Source organism: Salmo salar, chromosome 05, assembly GCF_965601325.2.
Source record: "Salmo salar chromosome 05, fSalSal1, whole genome shotgun sequence".
Classification (NCBI taxonomy): Eukaryota; Metazoa; Chordata; class Actinopteri; order Salmoniformes; family Salmonidae; genus Salmo; species Salmo salar.
Window position 1 is genome coordinate 90,098,719 of NC_138295.1, and position 20,093 is coordinate 90,118,811.

The following is a 20,093-nucleotide window of genomic DNA, read 5'->3' on the forward strand; positions in this document are numbered from 1 at the left end:
TGTTAGGTGAGAGACGTCCACACTACCCAGCCAGGAGAGGAGAGAGTTTCCTGTACGTTTCAGCGTTTTATTTAGCTGTTAAACAGCTGTTAGGTGAGAGACGTCCACACTACCCAGCCAGGAGAGGAGAGAGTTTCCTGTACGTTTCAGCGTTTTATTTAGCTGTTAAACAGCTGTTAGGTGAGAGACGTCCACACTACCCAGCCAGGAGAGGAGAGAGTTTCCTGTACGTTTCAGCGTTTTATTTAGCTGTTAAACAGCTGTTAGGTGAGAGACGTCCACACTACCCAGCCAGGAGAGGAGAGAGTTTCCTGTACGTTTCACCGTTTTATTTAGCTGTTAAACAGCTGTTAGATGAGAGACGTCCACACTACCCAGCCAGGAGAGGAGAGAGTTTCCTGTACGTTTCACCGTTTTATTTAGCTGATAAACAGCTGTTAGGTGAGAGACGTCCACACTACCCAGCCAGGAGAGGAGAGAGTTTCCTCCCTCATCAGACAGATTTACTGCATATCTCTCTCTCTGTCTCTGTCTCTCTCTCTCTCTCTCTCTCTCTCTCTCTCTCTCTCTCTCTCTCTCTCTCTCTCTCTCTCATTTATTGTAGGACTATAAATAGACTAGGCTTAATATTGACTGATTTAGTATTAACTTAGGACGTCATAGAGAGTAAAACGATGCTAAAGTGTAGTTTTCTCATGCCTATTTTAGCTTGAGATATTTGCCTTTTGCGAGCAGTTTTTTTCCTCTCAAATAAAAAGCAGTTTGTCAGTGGAAAACGAACAGGCAGACAGACCATCATTGACCAGGAAAGGCATTGAAAGATTTGCCACACATTGAGTCCACTTTCTAAATCTGGCCTTGGCTTCTTTAATGGCTCAGCAGTTAGTGTCCCATGTTGGACAGATGACCTGGATGTGGATGGGCCTTGAATGGGGAGAACACACCTGGGTTCAAATACTATTTAAAGTCTTTCAAATATTTCAGTTGTGCTTGATTGAGCTTGTAAGTGCAATGCCCACCCATCTGGCACTCCAGGCAGACTAAAGCAAACGCTGGAAGTTTACAAAAGGATTCCAAATAGTCTTTGAACCCCGCAGGTCTGGGGGAGAGCTTGGGCCTGTTTCCATGAACCTCTCTGTCTGTCTCTGTCTAACTAACGTAAACACTTCAGCTCCCTCCATATGACATCTGGCTTCTGTTCCTCCTCAATCAACTCTCTGGTTTCTATTTTTAACTGTGGCGGGGGACTGGGGAGTGGGGGAGGGTTGGTGAGGGACTGGGGAGTGGGGGGAGGGTTGGTGAGGGACTGGGGAGTGGGGGGAGGGTTGGTGAGGGACTGGGGAGTGGGGGAGGGTTGGTGGGGGACTGGGGAGTGGGGGAGGGTTGGTGAGGGACTGGGGAGTGGGGGAGGGTTGGTGGGGGAGTGGGGGGAGGCTTGGTGAGGGACTGGGGAGTGGGGGGAGGGTTGGTGGGGGAGTGGGGGGAGGGTTGGTGGGGGAGTGGGGAGTGGGGGAGGGTTGGTGGGAGACTGGGGAGTGGGGGGAGGGTTGGTGGGGGAGTGGGGGGAGGGTTGATGGGGGACTGGGGAGTGGGGGGAGGGTTGGTGGGGGAGTGGGAAGTGGGGGGAGGGTTGGTGGGGGACTGGGGAGTGGGGGGAGGGTTGGTGGGGGACTGGGGAGTGGGGGGAGGGTTGGTGGGGGACTGGGGAGTGGGGGGAGGGTTGGTGGGGGAGTGGGGAGTGGGGGGGGGGTTGGTGGGAAGTGGGGGGAGGGTTGGTGGGGGAGTGGGGGGAGGGTTGGTGGGGGAGTGGGGAGTGGGGGGAGGGTTGGTGGGGGAGTGGGAAGTGGGGGAGGGTTGGTGGGGGAGTGGGGAGTGGGGGGAGGGTTGGTGGGGGAGTGGGGGAGGGTTGGTGGGGGAGTGGGGGGAGGGTTGGTGGGGGAGTGGGGGAGGGTTGGTGGGGGACTGGGGAGTGGGGGGAGGGTTGGTGGGGGAGTGGGGGAGGGTTGGTGGGGGAGTGGGGGGAGGGTTGGTGGGGGAGTGGGGGAGGGTTGGTGGGGGACTGGGGAGTGGGGGGAGGGTTGGTGGGGGACTGGGAAGTGGGGGGAGGGTTGGTGAGGGACTGGGGAGTGGGGGGAGGGTTGGTGGGGGAGTGGGAGGTGGGGGGAGGGTTGGTGGGGGAGTGGGAAGTGGGGGGAGGGTTGGTGGGGGAGTGGGAAGTGGGGGGAGGGTTGGTGGGGGAGTGGGAAGTGGGGGGAGGGTTGGTGGGGGAGTGGGGGGAGGGTTGGTGGGGGAGTGGGAAGTGGGGGGAGGGTTGGTGGGGGAGTGGGAAGTGGGGGGAGGGTTGGTGGGGGAGTGGGAAGTGGGGGGAGGGTTGGTGGGGGAGTGGGGGGAGGGTTGGTGGGGGAGTGGGGAGTGGGGGGAGGGTTGGTGGGGGAGTGGGAAGTGGGGGGAGGGTTGGTGGGGGAGTGGGAAGTGGGGGGAGGGTTGGTGGGGGAGTGGGGGGAGGGTTGGTGGGGGAGTGGGAAGTGGGGGGAGGGTTGGTGGGGGAGTGGGAAGTGGGGGGAGGGTTGGTGGGGGCGAGTAGGAGACAGCACCTGCAGTTGATGTAGTGGTTTGTGACATCATGATAACATGGTCTCCCGCTGTCTCTGATTAATGACAGGTAGATTTATCAACAATGGTCATATTCAAGTCCCAGGTCTGAGGTGAAAACAGTTTCCTTCAACCTTGTTCATTTTATTTATTTTTGTTGTTAGCTGAATGTATTCATAATATACTTAGCTAATGTTTCCAATGCCAAAAGGCTTGAAACTTACTGCACATCCCACAAGAAACAAACCAAACGTTATCAACCCATGATGAGTAAGCATGTGTGGAAATAAATACATACCCCGGTACACAGGGCTAGGTACATCAAAGGAAATGTTTATCTCAGCCAGAAAAAGAACAAGAGACACTGTGTGAAACAGTCTTTTAGTGGTGCTGGGATCATTTCCATTCACTTAGGACATCATCAAGCACACAGGGGCCATCTTCCTTTCCCTTCAAAGGGAAGTCGCCTTTGTTGAACTGAAGAAGCCTTTTCTCATGTCCACTGAAAGCTGTGCCATGGGAGCTATTTGCCTGTGACAAAACAAATTCACAGCTTTCTCAATGTCTTCCTGTCTGTTTGTGTTCTCCAGGCAGTTAGAGCTGCACTCTCCGGACGCCAAGCATACTGTGGTGTTACGGTGTAAAGACACAGCCTCGGCCCAGGCCTGGTTCGAGGTCATGCAGTCGGCGACCTCTAACCTCATCAACAAGGTCATCACAGAGGTCAAAGAGCACACAGGAAGAACAGGAATCGCAGGGAGCAGAGAGATCAGACAGCTGGGCTGGCTGGCTGAGAAGGTAGGAGCTACTCTGTACTTTATTGAATGTTGGTGCAGGAAAACACCTCAAATAAACGTGCTTACCTTTAATCAGATGAATAATATGCATTCACAGCCCACCTTCTGATAATAACTCATATGTGATTTTTGTGAGGCAGTTATACGATGGTGAGCCAAGCATTCTAGGAACCTCATACAGTATAGCTGATGCAGTAGTTTCCAACAGAAGAAGCCTGGATGGGGGCTTTGTAGTGTTCCTTCTATACAGTACAGCAGCTATTTATCGCAGGTGACTTTTCCCCCCTCCTCGTCCTCCTCTAAATCCTCTTTCATCACTCTCTTATTAGTCAGGGCCTGCCTGGCAGAGAGAGAGAGCGAGACGGCTAATACTGAGTAGACTACAGCCCTGTACTTTGGGCAGTCAGTCAATCAGTCAGCTAGTCAGTAGGTCAGTCTGCCAAGCCAAGCCAAGCCAAGCCAGAGGATGCTTTCCAGGCTTCTTAATGAGTTCCTCTTTTATTACTGCCTGCCTGCCCCATTGTGAGTCACAAATGGCACCCTAGTGCACTATATAGGGAATATGGTTCCATTTGGGATGCAGTTTCTGGAGTCTGTGAATAATTATAAGGGACTAAAGCCTTTCAGCGTGTGTGGAGTGGAGAGGTCTGCCTAGGCTTCGCCTGCCGTCCAAGTTCCTTTGCACATCGTCAATCTGACGCACTCAGGAGGCTGGAGTCTGAGTCTCTACTTAGCTGTGTGATGGTCAACACACTACAGGCTGGAGTCTGAGTCTCTACTTAGCTGTGTGATGGTCAACACACTACAGGCTGGAGTCTGAGTCTCTACTTAGCTGTGTGATGGTCAACACACTACAGGCTGGAGTCTGAGTCTCTACTTAGCTGTGTGATGGTCAACACACTACAGGCTGGAGTCAGTCTCTACTTAGCTGTGTGATGGTCAACAGACTACAGGCTGGAGTCTGAGTCTCTACTTAGCTGTGTGATGGTCAACACACTACAGGCTGGAGTCTGAGTCTCTACTTAGCTGTGTGATGGTCAACACACTACAGGCTGGAGTCTGAGTCTCTACTTAGCTGTGTGATGGTCAACACACTACAGGCTGGAGTCTGAGTCTCTACTTAGCTGTGTGATGGTCAACAGACTACAGGCTGGAGTCTGAGTCTCTACTTAGCTGTGTGATGGTCAACACACTACAGGCTGGAGTCTGAGTCTCTACTTAGCTGTGTGATGGTGAACACACTACAGGCTGGAGTCTGAGTCTCTACTTAGCTGTGTGATGGTCAACACACTACAGGCTGGAGTCTGAGTCTCTACTTAGCTGTGTGATGGTCAACACACTACAGGCTGGAGTCTGAGTCTCTACTTAGCTGTGTGATGGTCAACACACTACAGGCTGGAGTCTGAGTCTCTACTTTGCTGTGTGATGGTCAACACACTACAGGCTGGAGTCTGAGTCTCTACTTAGCTGTGTGATGGTCAACACACTACAGGCTGGAGTCTGAGTTTCTACTTAGCTGTGTGATGGTCAACACACTACATGCTGGAGTCTGAGTCTCTACTTAGCTGTGTGATGGTCAACACACTACAGGCTGGAGTCTGAGTCTCTACTTAGCTGTGTGATGGTCAACACACTACAGGCTGGAGTCTGAGTCTCTACTTAGCTGTGTGATGGTCAACACACTACAGGCTGGAGTCTGAGTCTCTACTTAGCTGTGTGATGGTCAACACACTACAGGCTGGAGTCAGTCTCTACTTAGCTGTGTGATGGTCAACACACTACAGGCTGGAGTCTGAGTCTCTACTTAGCTGTGTGATGGTCAACACACTACAGGCTGGAGTCTGAGTCTCTACTTAGCTGTGTGATGGTCAACACACTACAGAGCAGACCCTCTGGAGTTCAGCATGCTAATGTGATCAGATATCAGAGAGGAGAGGAGGGGAAGGGGAGAGGAGGAGAGGAGAGGAGAGGAGGGGTAGAGGAGATGGAGAGGAGATGAAGGGGAGAGGAGGAGAGGACAGGAGAGGGGTAGAGGAGATGGAGAGGAGAGGAGATGGAGAGGACAGTAGAGAAGAGGAAAGGAGAGGAGAGGGAGAGGACAGGAGAGGAGGGGGAGAGGACAGGAGAGGAGGGGGAGAGGACAGTAGAGGAGATGGAGAGGTGGGGGAGGAGAGGAGAGGGAGGGAGGGGATCCTTGTTTTACAGCCTTGTTGAGGTTGCTCTGTGCAACTGTCCTGAGCCTGGCTTTAACCACAGACTTTATATTCACTCTCATACTATAGCCAATTATACTGTGGCAGCATTTTAAATTGAATGATTGTTACACACTAATTATGTGGTTGTGTAGGCTTTAGTTAGATCTACGTTTGTGAGCCTGTATATGGTGTTTTAATATGGTTACTTGGCAACATGTGTTGGTAATGTTATAGGATTGACCTATGGCCACCAGAATCATATGTTCTCATAACTAGCTGAGGACCTCATAGTGAGACGAGGCTTATAGTTATGAGGATTGTGCTGTAGCAAAGCTTTCATAATGAGGATTGTGCTGTAACTTTCATAATGAGGATTGTGCTGTATCTTTCATAATGAGGATTGTGCTGTAACTAAACGTTCATCATAAGGATTGTGCTGTAACTAAGCTTTTATAATGAGGATTGTGCTGTAACTAGGCGTTCATAATGAGGATTGTGTTGTACCTTTCATAAAGAGGATTGTGCTGTAACTTTCATCATTAGGATTGTGCTGTAACTAAGCATTCATAATGAGGACTGTGCTGTAGCAAAGCTTTCATAATGAGGATTGTGCTTTAGCAAAGCTTTCATAATGAGGATTGTGCTGTAGATAAGCTTTCATAATGAGGATTATGCTGTAACTTTCATAATGAGGATTGTGCTATAACTTTCATAATGATGGTTGTGCTGTAACTTTCATAATAAGGATTGTGCTGTAACTTTCATAATGAGGATTGTGCTATAACATTCATAATGAGGATTGTGCTGTAACTTTAATAATTAGGATTGTGCTGTAGATAAGCTTTCATTATGAGGATTGTTCTGTAGTTAAGCTTTCATAATAAGGATTGTGCTGTAACTAAGCTTTTATAATGAGGATTGTGCTGTAACTAGGCGTTCATAATGAGGATTGTGCTGTAACTAAGCTTGTATAATGAGGATTATGCTGTAACTAGGCGTTCATAATGAGGATTGTGCTGTAACTCAGCTTTCACAATGACAATTGTGCTGTAACTAAGCTTTCATAATGAGGATTGTTCTGTACCTTTCGCAATGTGGATCGTGCTATAACTTTCATAATGAGGATTGTGCTGTAGCAAAGCTTGCATAATAAGGATTGTGCTGTAACTAAGCTTTCATAATGAGGATTGTGCTGTAACTTTCATAATGAGGATTGTGCTGTAGCAAAGCTTTCATAATGAGGATTGTGCTGTAGCAAAGCGTTCATAATGAGGATTGTGCTGTAATTTTCATAATGAGGATTGTTCTGTAGCAAAGCTTGCATAATAAGGATTGTGCTGTAACTAAGCTTTCATAATGAGGATTGTGCTGTAACTTTCATAATAAGGATTGTGCTGTAACGTTCATAATGAGGATTGTTATGCTGTATAATGTTATGCAAGCCAGTGTTGTATTGGGTGTCTGGGAGTTGAGAGTTTAGCTACAGGCCAAGATGAATAAACTGTATAAAGTGCCTTCCTGTGAAAAATAACGAAGATATTGTTACTAAGACTTAGTCACAGAGAAATGCTGAAGACATTCAAGGTTGTGTCTTTGCTGTTTGTAGTAGTATGTGCTTATCACTCTTGCTAAATTGTATTTTCTAGTCCATAACATTCCCTCCATTGCACCAGTAACCCCCATGCAAATGACAACAGCAGTCTGTCATGCTGTGTGGTGTGTTTTCTCCAGACAGAGAGTATTCTAGGGAGGGGAGGGGAGTCAGAGAGGAGAGGAGAGGAGGGGGAGAGGAAGGGAAGGGGGAGAGGAGGCAGGGGGAGAGGAGGCAGAGAGGAGAGGAGGCAGAGAGGAGAGGAGAGGAGGCGGAGATGAGAGGCAGAGAGGAGGGGAAGGGGAGAGGAGGGGAAGAGGACAGGAGAGGAGGGGGAGAGGACAGGAGAGGAGGGGGAGAGGACAGTAGAGGAGATGGAGAGGTGGGGGAGGAGAGGAGAGGGAGGGAGGGGATCCTTGTTTTACAGCCTTGTTGAGGTTGCTCTGTGCAACTGTCCTGAGCCTGGCTTTAACCACAGACTTTATATTCACTCTCATACTATAGCCAATTATACAGTGGCAGCATTTTAAAATGAATGATTGTTACACACTAATTATGTGGTTGTGTAGGCTTTAGTTAGATCTACGTTTGTGAGCCTGTATATGGTGTTTTAATATGGTTACTTGGCAACATGTGTTGGTAATGTTATAGGATTGACCTATGGCCACCAGAATCATATGTTCTCATAACTAGCTGAGGACCTCATAGTGAGACGAGGCTTATAGTTATGAGGATTGTGCTGTACCAAAGCTTTCATAATGAGGATTGTGCTGTAACTTTCATAATGAGGTTTGTGCTGTATCTTTCATAATGAGGATTGTGCTGTAACTAAACGTTCATCATAAGGATTGTGCTGTAACTAAGCTTTCATAATGAGGATTGTGCTGTAACTTTCATAATGAGGATTGTGCTGTAACGTTCATAATGAGGATTGTTATGCTGTATAATGTTATGCAAGTCGGTGTTGTATTGGGTGTCTGGGAGTTGAGAGTTTAGCTACAGGCCAAGATGAATAAACTGTATAAAGTGCCTTCCTGTGAAAAATAACTAAGATATTGTTACTAAGACTTAGTCACAGAGAAATGCTGAAGACATTCAAGGTTGTGTCTTTGTTGTTTGTAGTAGTATGTGCTTATCACTCTTGCTAAATTGTATTTTCTAGTCCATAACATTCCCTCCATTGCACCAGTAACCCCCATGCAAATGACAACAGCAGCCTGTCATGCTGTGTGGTGTGTTTTCTCCAGACAGAGAGTATTCTAACACAGTGTGGTGTGTTTTCTCCTAGACAGAGAGTATTCTAACACAGTGTGGTGTGTTTTCTCCTAGACAGAGAGTATTCTAACACAGTGTGGTGTGTTTTCTCCTAGACAGAGAGTATTCTAACACAGTGTGGTGTGTTTTCTCCAGACAGAGAGTATTCTAACACAGTGTGGTGTGTTTTCTCCTAGACAGAGAATATTCTAACACAGTGTGGTGTGTTTTCTCCTAGACAGAGAATATTCTAACATGGTGTGGTGTGTTTTCTCCTAGACAGAGAGTATTCTAACACAGTGTGGTGTGTTTTCTTCCAGACAGAGAGTATTCTAACACAGTGTGGTGTGTTTTCTCCTAGACAGAGAGTATTCTAACACAGTGTGGTGTGTTTTCTTCCAGACAGAGAGTATTCTAACACGGTGTGGTGTGTTTTCTCCAGACAGAGAGTATTCTAACACGGTGTGGTGTGTTTTCTCCAGACAGAGAGTATTCTAACACAGTGTGGTGTGTTTTCTCCTAGACAGAGAGTATTCTAACACAGTGTGGTGTGTTTTCTCCTAGACAGAGAATATTCTAACACAGTGTGGTGTGTTTTCTCCTAGACAGAGAGTATTCTAACACAGTGTGGTGTGTTTTCTCCTAGACAGAGAGTATTCTAACACAGTGTGGTGTGTTTTCTCCAGACAGAGAGTATTCTAACACAGTGTGGTGTGTTTTCTCCTAGACAGAGAGTATTCTAACACAGTGTGGTGTGTTTTCTCCAGACAGAGAGTATTCTAACACAGTGTGGTGTGTTTTCTCCTAGACAGAGAGTATTCTAACACAGTGTGGTGTGTTTTCTCCAGACAGAGAGTATTCTAACACAGTGTGGTGTGTTTTCTCCTAGACAGAGAATATTCTAACACAGTGTGGTGTGTTTTCTCCTAGACAGAGAATATTCTAACACGGTGTGGTGTGTTTTCTTCCAGACAGAGAGTATTCTAACACAGTGTGGTGTGTTTTCTCCTAGACAGAGAGTATTCTAACACAGTGTGGTGTGTTTTCTCCAGACAGAGAATATTCTAACACAGTGTGGTGTGTTTTCTCCCAGACAGAGAGTATTCTAACACGGTGTGGTGTGTTTTCTCCTAGACAGAGAATATTCTAACACAGTGTGGTGTGTTTTCTCCAGACAGAGAGTATTCTAACACGGTGTGGTGTGTTTTCTCCAGACAGAGAATATTCTAACACAGTGTGGTGTGTTTTCTCCTAGACAGAGAATATTCTAACACAGTGTGGTGTGTTTTCTCCAGACAGAGAGTATTCTAACACGGTGTGGTGTGTTTTCTCCAGACAGAGAATATTCTAACACAGTGTGGTGTGTTTTCTCCTAGACAGAGAGTATTCTAACACAGTGTGGTGTGTTTTCTCCAGACAGAGAATATTCTAACACAGTGTGGTGTGTTTTCTCCTAGACAGAGAATATTCTAACACAGTGTGGTGTGTTTTCTCCAGACAGAGAGTATTCTAACACGGTGTGGTGTGTTTTCTCCAGACAGAGAATATTCTAACACAGTGTGGTGTGTTTTCTCCTAGACAGAGAGTATTCTAACACAGTGTGGTGTGTTTTCTCCAGACAGAGAATATTCTAACACAGTGTGGTGTGTTTTCTCCCAGACAGAGAGTATTCTAACACGGTGTGGTGTGTTTTCTCCAGACAGAGAATGAGAAGCAGCAGTGGAAGCCAGTGCTGGTGATGGTGACAGAGAAAGACCTGCTCCTCTATCACAGCCTTCCACGCATGAAGGCATCCTGGCACAGCCCTGCACACACATACCCACTGTTAGCTACACGGTACGCTACACACACCCTCTCTCTACTAGCCACAAGAAAAATAGCTGCTGCTATCCACACAGTAAGCAAAAGACACCGTCTTCCTGCTAGTCAAATAGCAAAACACATTTATCTTATCTTAGCCACATGGTTAGTAGCATCCACCCTGAACAACCCAACCATGACCACATGGTAATCCTCCGCCACTCCAAACACACCTACCCTTTATTGGCCAAGCAATAATCAGAACACACATACCCTCTATTGGCCAAGCAATAATCAGAACACACCTACACTCTATTGGCCAAGCAATAATCAGAACACACCTACACTCTATTGGCCAAGCAATAATCAGAACACACCTACACTCTATTGGCCAAGCAATAATCAGAACACACCTACACTCTATTGGCCAAGCAATAATCAGAACACACCTACACTCTATTGGCCAAGCAATAATCAGAACACACATACCCTCTATTGGCCAAGCAATAATCATAACACACATACCCTCTATTGGCCAAGCAATAATCATAACACACATACCCTCTATTGGCCAAGCAATAATCAGAAGATATCTACCCTCTATTGGCCAAGCAATAATCAGAAGACATCTACCCTCTATTGGCCAAGCATTGATCAGAAGATATCTACCCTCTATTGGCCAAGCATTGATCAGAAGATATCTACCCTCTATTGGCCAAGCAATAATCAGAAGACATCTACCCTCTATTGGCCAAGCAATAATCAGAAGACATCTACCCTCTATTGGCCAAGCATTGATCAGAAGATATCTACCCTCTATTGGCCAAGCAATAATCAGAACACACCTACCGTCTATTGGCCAAGCAATAATCAGAAGATATCTACCCTCTATTGGCCAAGCATTGATCAGAAGATATCTACCCTCTATTGGCCAAGCAATAATCATTACACACCTACACTCTATTGGCCAAGCGTTAATCAGAAGATATCTACCCTCTATTGGCCAAGCAATAATCATTACACACCTACACTCTATTGGCCAAGCATTAATCAGAAGATATCTACCCTCTATTGGCCTCATGGTGCAGAACACATGTGAAAGATGAGGTGGCACTGGAGGACACATCCACAACATGTTTCCATTACTGAACACAGCCAAGAACTGTGTTACTTTTTATCATGTTATCAATCATTCCACCTTTATGTCCTTGATGTGAAGAGGGTTAAATGGTTACAGCACTGACTAGCTAGTCTCTCTCAACAGCAGAATATAACAGAATGTGTGTCTGTCTGTAGGCTGGTGCACTCTGGCCCAGACCGAGGCTCTCCCCAGCCGGGCGTGGAGCTGTCCTTCGCCACACGTACAGGAACCAGACTGGGTATCGAGGCCCACCTGTTCAGAGCTGAAACCTGTCAGGACCTTTCACTGTGGACCAGGCACATCGTTACGGGCTGTCACTCCTCTGCCCAGATGATCAAAGAAGTCACCACCAGTGAGTACCACTACACCGACCCTGCTATAAGACTGTGTGAGCCCGCTGAGCTAAAGCCTTGATTAACCAAGTCACCACCAGTGAGTACCACTACACCGACCCTGCTATAAGACTGTGTGAGCCCGCTGAGCTAAAGCCTTGATTAACCAAGTCACTACCAGTGAGTACCACTACACCGACCCTGCTATAAGACTGTGTGAGCCCGCTGAGCTAAAGCCTTGATTAACCAAGTCACTACCAGTCAGTACCACTACACCGACCCTGCTATAAGACTGTGTGAGCCCGCTGAGCTAAAGCCTTGATTAACCAAGTCACTACCAGTCAGTACCACTACACCGACCCTGCTATAAGACTGTGTGAGCCCGCTGAGCTAAAGCCTTGATTAACCAAGTCACTACCAGTCAGTACCACTACACCGACCCTGCTATAAGACTGTGTGAGCCCGCTGAGCTAAAGCCTTGATTAACCAAGTCACTAGCTTCCCTGTGGCTCAGTTGGTAGAGCATGGTGTTTGCAACGCCAGTATGGTGTGTGCAACGCCAGGGTTGTGGGTTTGATTCCCACGGTGGGCCAGCACAAAAAAAAAAGAAAAACCAATGCATGAAATGTATGCATTCACTACTGTAAGTCGCTCTGGATAAGAGCGTCTGCTAAAAAATGTAAATGATAAATGAAATGAAATGACTACCAGTCAGTACCACTACACCGACCCTGCTATAAGACTGTGTGAGCCTGCTGAGCTAAAGCCTTGATTAACCAAATCACTACCAGTGAGTACCACTACACCGACCCTGCTATAAGACTGTGTGAGCCTGCTGAGCTAAAGCCTTGATTAACCAAGTCACTACCAGTGAGCCTAGGTAGACATTAGCTTGGGGAGTAACTCAAATCAAGGTTACTTATCATGTTAGTGTGATTGTAACATAGACGGGTATGTCAGTCTCAGTACAGTACTCATAGCTGCAGTATTTGGTAAGGGGGGGTTACTGCTGGTCAGTCACATGGAAGACATTGAGAAAGGAGTCCATGTTTTTCAAAAGGAATGGAATGTCACTGTGAGATCCTGTGTCTGTGTCTCTCTGTGTGTGTGTGTGTGTGTGTGTGTGTGTGTGTGTGTGTTTTATTTTAAAAAATTACCTTTATTTAACCAGGCAAGACAGTTAAGAACACATTCTTATTTTCAATGACAGTCTAGGAACAGTGGGTTAACTGCCTTGTTCAGGGGCAGAACGACAGATTTTTACCTTGTCAGCTCAGGGATTCGATCTTGCAACCTTTCGGTTACTAGTCCAACGCTCTAACCACTAGGTTACCTGCCGCCTGTGTGTGTGTGTGAGTGTGGTCTGTGTGTGTGTGGTCTCTGTGTGTGTGTGTGGCCTCTGTGTGTGTGTGGCCTCTGTGTGTGTGGTCTCTGTGTGTGTGTGTGGTCTATGTGTGTGGTCTGTGTGTGTGGTCTGTCTGTGTGTGGTCTCTGTGTGTGTGGTCTCTGTGTGTGTGTGTGTGGTCTATGTGTGTGGTCTGTGTGTGTGTGGTCTGTATGTGTGTGGTCTGTCTGTGTGTGGTCTGTCTGTGTGTGTGTGTGTGGTCTGTGTGTGGTCTGTGTGTGGTCTGTGTGTGTGTGTGTGTGTGTGTGTGTGTGTGTGTGTGTGTGTGTGTGTGTGTGTGTGTGTGTGTGTGTGTGTGATAATAAACAAAAGTGAAATAAACAATGGAATGCACAGTAAACACTACACTCACAAACGTTTCAGAGGAATAGAGACATTTCATTTGTCATATTATGTCTATATACAAGGTTGTAACGATGTGCAAATAGTTAAAGTACAAAAGGGAAAATAAATAAACAGAAATATGAGTTATATTCTCTCTCTCTCAATATGGCTCACATTACTTTTACTGGCGTCACTACAATGTTTTGGTCGTCTATTAAGTAGTTCATGGTTCAGCACGTAGCTCACAACAACAGGCTAACCTTCAGTTACTTTAGAGTTACTTACTGGAAGATACTGCTACCACACAAACACACATGCTGCTATCTGAGATGTTCCTGATGTCTTGTCTGCAGGCTTGTTGTAGCTGACTGGTAGAGAGGAGCAGAGATCTCGTCACTAGTGGAAATGTAAACAGCTGTTAGGTGAGAGACGTCCACACTACCCAGCCAGGAGAGGAGAGAGTTTCCTGTACGTTTCAGCGTTTTATTTAGCTGTTAAACAGCTGTTAGGTGAGAGACGTCCACACTACCCAGCCAGGAGAGGAGAGAGTTTCCTGTACGTTTCACCGTTTTATTTAGCTGTTAAACAGCTGTTAGATGAGAGACGTCCACACTACCCAGCCAGGAGAGGAGAGAGTTTCCTGTACGTTTCAGCGTTTTATTTAGCTGTTAAACAGCTGTTAGGTGAGAGACGTCCACACTACCCAGCCAGGAGAGGAGAGAGTTTCCTGTACGTTTCAGCGTTTTATTTAGCTGTTAAACAGCTGTTAGGTGAGAGACGTCCACACTACCCAGCCAGGAGAGGAGAGAGTTTCCTGTACGTTTCAGCGTTTTATTTAGCTGTTAAACAGCTTCATGATTTATCAGGAGGATCTCTCTCTCCTCCCCCTCTGTCATAAGCTACAGTGGAGATCAGACACATGTTAGGAATGGGAGAGACAAAGGGAGGAGGGATTTTCCTCACTGACTTAGTTCAGTTGATCAGAGTCTATTACAACATGTCAAAACAAAGCTGTGTCCCAAATAACACCCTATTACCTATACAGTATAGTGCACTACATCTGACCAGAACCCTATGGGAAATAGGGTGCTGTTTGGGACGCAACCAGTGTTTATCAACTGTGTGTCTGAGGGAACTATGTCATACATGTTGTTACTGATCCAGTGTCTGAGGGAACTATGTCATACATGTTGTTACTGATCCAGTGTCTGAGGGAACTATGTCATACATGTTGTTACTGATCCAGTGTCTGAGGGAACTATGTCATACATGTTGTTACTGATCCAGTGTCTGAGGGAACTATGTCATACATGTTGTTACTGATCCAGTGTCTGAGGGAACTATGTCATACATGTTGTTACTGATCCAGTGTCTGAGGGAACTATGTCATACATGTTGTTACTGATCCATTGTCTGAGGGAACTATGTCATACATGTTGTTACTGATCCAGTGACTGAGGGAACTATGTCATACATGTTGTTACTGATCCAGTGTCTGAGGGAACTATGTCATACATGTTGTTACTGATCCAGTGTCTGAGGGAACTATGTCATACATGTTGTTACTGATCCAGTGTCTGAGGGAACTATGTCATACATGTTGTTACTGATCCAGTGTCTGAGGGAACTATGTCATACATGTTGTTATTGATCCAGTGACTCAGGGAACCATGTAAAATATGTTGTTTTCACTAAGAGCTCTTTAGGAATGGATCATATATCACTTCACTTATTGTGACATGGCATCAGCTGTCAGACATAAGCTTTACTATCTTTGCTAGGTCCACGTGAACATTGTTGTCATAGGAGGGTATACAGTAGGAACCTAACACCAGCTGCATTAAGTACTGCAGTGCATCTCCTCCTCATGGACTGCACCAGATTTGCCAGTTCTTGCTGTGAGATGTTACCCCACTCTTCCACCAAGGCACCTGCAAGTTCCCAGACATTTCTGGGGGGAATGGCCCTAGCCCTCACCCTCCGATCCAACAGGTCCCAGACGTGCTCAATGGGATTGAGATCCGGGCTCTTCGCTGGCCATGGTAGAACACTGACATTCCTGTCTTGCAGGAAATCACGCACAGAACGAGCAGTATGGCTGGTGGCATTGTCATGCTGGAGGGTCATGTCAGGATGAGCCTGCAGGAGGGCACCACATGAGGGAGGAGGATGTCTTCCCCGTAACGCACAGCATTGAGATTGCCTGCAATGACAACAAGCTCAGTCCGATGATGCTGTGACACACTGCCCCAGACCATGACGTACCCTCCACCTCCAAATCGATCTCGCTCCAGAGTACAGGCCTCGGTGTAACGCTCATTCCTTCGACGATAAACGCGAATCCGACCATCACCCCTGGTGAGACAAAACCGCGACTCGTCAGTGAAGAGCACTTTTTGCCAGTCCTGTCTGGTCCAGCGACGGTGGGTTTGTGCCCAGAGCCATAGGCTGCCTTACAACAGGCCTACAAGCCCTCAGTCCAGCCTCTCTCAGCCTATTGCGGACCATCTGAGCACTGATGGAGGGATTGTGCGTTCCTGGTGTAACTCGGGCAGTTGTTGTTGCCGTCCTGTACCTGTCCCGCAGGTGTGATGTTCGGATGTATCAATCCTGTGCAGGTGTTGTTACACATGGTCTGCCACGGTGAGGACGATCAGCTGTCCGTCCTGTCTCCCTGTAGCGCTGTCTTAGGCGTCTCACATTACGCACATTGCAATTTATTGCCCTGGCCACATCTGCAGTCCTCATGCCTCCTTGCAGCATGCCTAAGGCACGTTCACGCAGATGAGCAGGGACCCTGGGCGTCTTTCTTTTGGTGTTTTTCAGAGTCAGTAGAAAGGCCTCTTTAGTGTCCTAAGTTTTCATAACTCTGACCTTAATTGCCTACCGTCTGTAAGCTGTTAGTGTCTTAACGACCGTTCCACAGGTGCATGTTCATTAATTTGTTTATGGTTCATTGAACAAGCATGGGAAACAGTGTTTATACCCTTTACAATGAAGATCTGTAAAGTTATTTGGATTTTTACAAATTATCTTTTAAAACAGGGTCCTGAAAAAGGGACGTTTCTTTTTTTGCTGAGTTTATATAGATGGCGCCGACAGTGATGGTCGCCTCGCTTCGAGTTCTTAGGAAACTATGCAGTATTTTGTTTTTTTATGTATTATTTCTTACATTGTTACCCCAGGAAATCTTAAGTCTTATTACATACAGCCGGGAAGAACTATTAGATATAAGAGCAACGTCAACTTTCCAACATTACGACCAGGAATACGACTTTCCCGAAGCGGATCCTCTGTTTGGACCACCACCCAGGACAATGGATCTAATTCCAGTAGTCGACCCAAAACAACGGCGCCGCAGAAGGGGCAGATGAAGCGGCCACCTGGTCAGGCTCCATAGATGTGCACATCACCCACCGCTCCCGAGTACACTACTAGCCAATGTCCAGTCTCTTGACAACAAGGTAGAGGAAATTCGAGCAACGGTCGCCTTCCAGAGAGACATCAGAGATTGTAACATTCTCTGTTTCACAGAAACATGGCTCTCTCGGGATATGTTTTCGGAATCAGTTCAGCCACCGGGCTTCTCCATGCATCGCACCGACAGAGATAAACACCTCTCTGGGAAGAGGAAGGGCGGGGCTTTATGATTAACGACTTATGGTGTAATCATAACAACATACAGGAACTCAAGTCCTTCTGCTCACCTGACAAAGAATTCCTTACAATCAAATTTTACCTACCAAGAGAATTCCCATCAGTTATAGTCACAGCTGTGTACATTCCCCATTAAGAAGACACCAACATGGCCATCAAGGAACTTCACTGGACTGTATGCAAACTGGAAACCATACACCCTGAGGCTGCATTTATTGTAGCTGGAGATTTTAACATAGCAAATTTGAGAACAGGGCTACCTAAATTCTACCAGCATATTGATTACGCTACGTGCATGGGCAATACCCTCGACCACTGCTACTCAAACTTCCGTGATGCATACAAAGCCCTCCCCTGCCCTCCCTTCGGCAAATCCGAACACGACACCATCTTGCTCCTACCGTCTTATAGGCAGAAACTCAAACAGCCTCAGAGAACAACATCGACCTATACGCTGATTCTGTGATTGTGTTTATAAAGAAGTGCATTGGAGATGTTGTACCCACTGTGACTATTAAAACCTACCTTAACCAGAAACCTTGAATGGATGGCGGCATTCGTGCAAAACTGAAAGCGCGATCCACCGCATTTAACCATGGAAAGAGGTCTGGGAATATGACTGAATATAAACAATGTAGTTATTCCCTCTGCAAGGCAATCAAACAAGCGAAATGACAGTACAGGGACAAGGTGGAGTCGCAATTCAACGGCTCAGACACAAGACATATGTGGCAGGGTCTACAGGAAATCACGGACTACAAAAAGAAAACCAGCCACGTCATGTACACCGACGTCACACTTCCAGACAAACTAAACACCTTCTTTTCTATGAGGATAATACAGTGCCACCGTCGCGGTCCGCTAACAAGGACTGCGCCCCCCCCTCCTTCTCCGTGGCTAACGTGAGTAAAACATTTAAACGTGTTAACCCTCGCAAGGCTGCTGGCCTAGACGGCAGCCCTAGCCGCGTCCTCAGAGCATGCGCAGACCAGCTGGCTGGTGTGTTTACGGACATATTCCATCGCTCCCTATCCCAGTCTGTTGTCCCCACATGCTTCAAGATGGCTACCATTGTTCCTGTACCCAAGAAGGAAAAGATAACTGAACCAAATGACTACCGCCCGTAGCACTCACTTCTGTCATCATGAAGTGCTTTGAGAGACTAGTCAAGGATCATATCACCTCCACCTTACCGGCCACCCTAGACCCACTTCAGTTTGCATACCGCCCCAACAGGTCCACAAACGACGCAATCGCCATCCCACTGCACACTGCCCTATCCCATCTGGACAAGAGGAATACCTATGTAAGAATGCTGTTCATTGACTACAGCTCAGCATTCAACACCATAGTACCCTCCAAGCTCATCATCAAGCTAGAGGCCCAGGGTCTCAACCCCGCCGTGTTAAATTGGATCCTGGACTTTCTGACGGGCCGCCCCCAAGTGGTGAAGGTAGGAAACAACATCTCCACTTCCCTGACCCTCAACATTGGGGCCTCACAAGGGTGCGTGCTCAGCCCCCTCCTGTACTCCCTGTTCACCCACGACTGCATGGCCATGCACGCCTCCAACTCAATCATCAAGTTTGCAGACGACACAACATTAGTGGGCTTGATTACCAACAACGACGAGACAGCCTACAGGGAGGAGGTGAGGGCACTCAGAGTGTGGTGTCAGGAAAAAAAACTCTCACTCAACGTAATCAAAACAAAGGAGATGATCGTGGACTTCAGGAAACAGCAGAGGGAGCACCCCCCTATCCACATCGACGAGACCGCAGTGGAGAAGGTGGAAAGTTTTAAGTTCCTCGGCGTACACATCACAGACAAACTGAAATGGTCCACCCACACAGACAGCGTGGTGAAGAAGGCGCAACAGCCCCTCTTCAACCTCAGGAGGCTGAAGATATTTGGCTTATCACCCAAAACACTGACAAACTTTTACAGATGCACAATCGAGAGCATCCTGTTGGGCTGTATCACCGCCTGGTACGGCAACTGCACTGCCCTCAACCGCAGGGCTCTCCAGAGGGTGGTGCGGTCTGCTCAACGCATCACCGGGAGCAAACTACCTGCCCTCCATGACACCTACAGCACCCAATGTCACAGGAAGGCCAAAAAGATCATCAAGGACATCAACCACCCGAGCCACTGCCTGTTCACCCCGCTATCATCCAGAAGGTGAGGTTAGTACAGGTGTATCATAGCTGGGACCGAGAAACTGAAAAACAGCTTCTTTCTCAAGGCCATCAGACTGCTAAACTGCAATCACTAACTCAGAGAGGCTGCTGCCTACATTGAGACCCAATCACCGGCCACTTTAATAAATGGATCACTAGTCACTTTACGCAATGCCACTTTAAATAATGCCACTTTAATAATGTTTACATATCTTACATTACACATATCACATGTATATACTGTATGGCATTGGTATTCTATACCATCTACTGCATCTTGCCTATGCCGCTCAGCCATCGCTCATCCATATACTTACATGTACATATTCTCATTCACCCCTTTAGATTTGTGTCTGGACATGTCTGGACAGGTTATAGAATAGGAAACTAATACAATATGTCTGGACAGGGTATAGAATAGGAAACTCAGTGTCTGTGAATCTGTGAAAGAGGCATGCTATAGTCCTCTATGGTCCTCTATGGACCTCTATGGTCCTCTATGGACCTCTATGGACCTCTATGGACCTCTGGAGCATGTGATTGACTGTTTTTGTCTCTTTGTAGACTGTGGCTAAATTTGGCTAAATCTTTTTAATCTTTTATTTACAGTGAAAACGTTGTTAATATTAGTATTACAATATTTAGTCCTAAGAATAGCTGAACTCTACGTCGGGGTCTGGGCCTAGCGCCATATTGTGGCGTTTTAGAGGAAAAAGGCCTATTTTGGCTGAGGAGCTACATTTCCATTGAGTCCAGTGATGATTATTACGGAGATTGCGTCCCAAACGGCACCCTATTACCGAACGCAGTGCACTATATATGGTG

General features: G+C 46.9%; 1 protein-coding gene across 2 annotated transcripts in view; it reads left to right on the forward strand.

The window, feature by feature from the left end:
• LOC100380850 (beta-1-syntrophin) overlaps nucleotides 1-20,093 on the forward strand; it is a 98,352-nt gene that overhangs the window by 71,081 nt on the left and 7,178 nt on the right. For both annotated transcript variants that reach the window (XM_045719287.2, XM_045719286.2), the window contains exons 3-5: nucleotides 3,183-3,390; nucleotides 10,129-10,265; nucleotides 11,526-11,722. In XM_045719287.2, coding sequence (XP_045575243.1) covers nucleotides 3,183-3,390; nucleotides 10,129-10,265; nucleotides 11,526-11,722 — 542 coding nt within the window. The remainder of the gene's footprint in view (nucleotides 1-3,182; nucleotides 3,391-10,128; nucleotides 10,266-11,525; nucleotides 11,723-20,093) is intronic.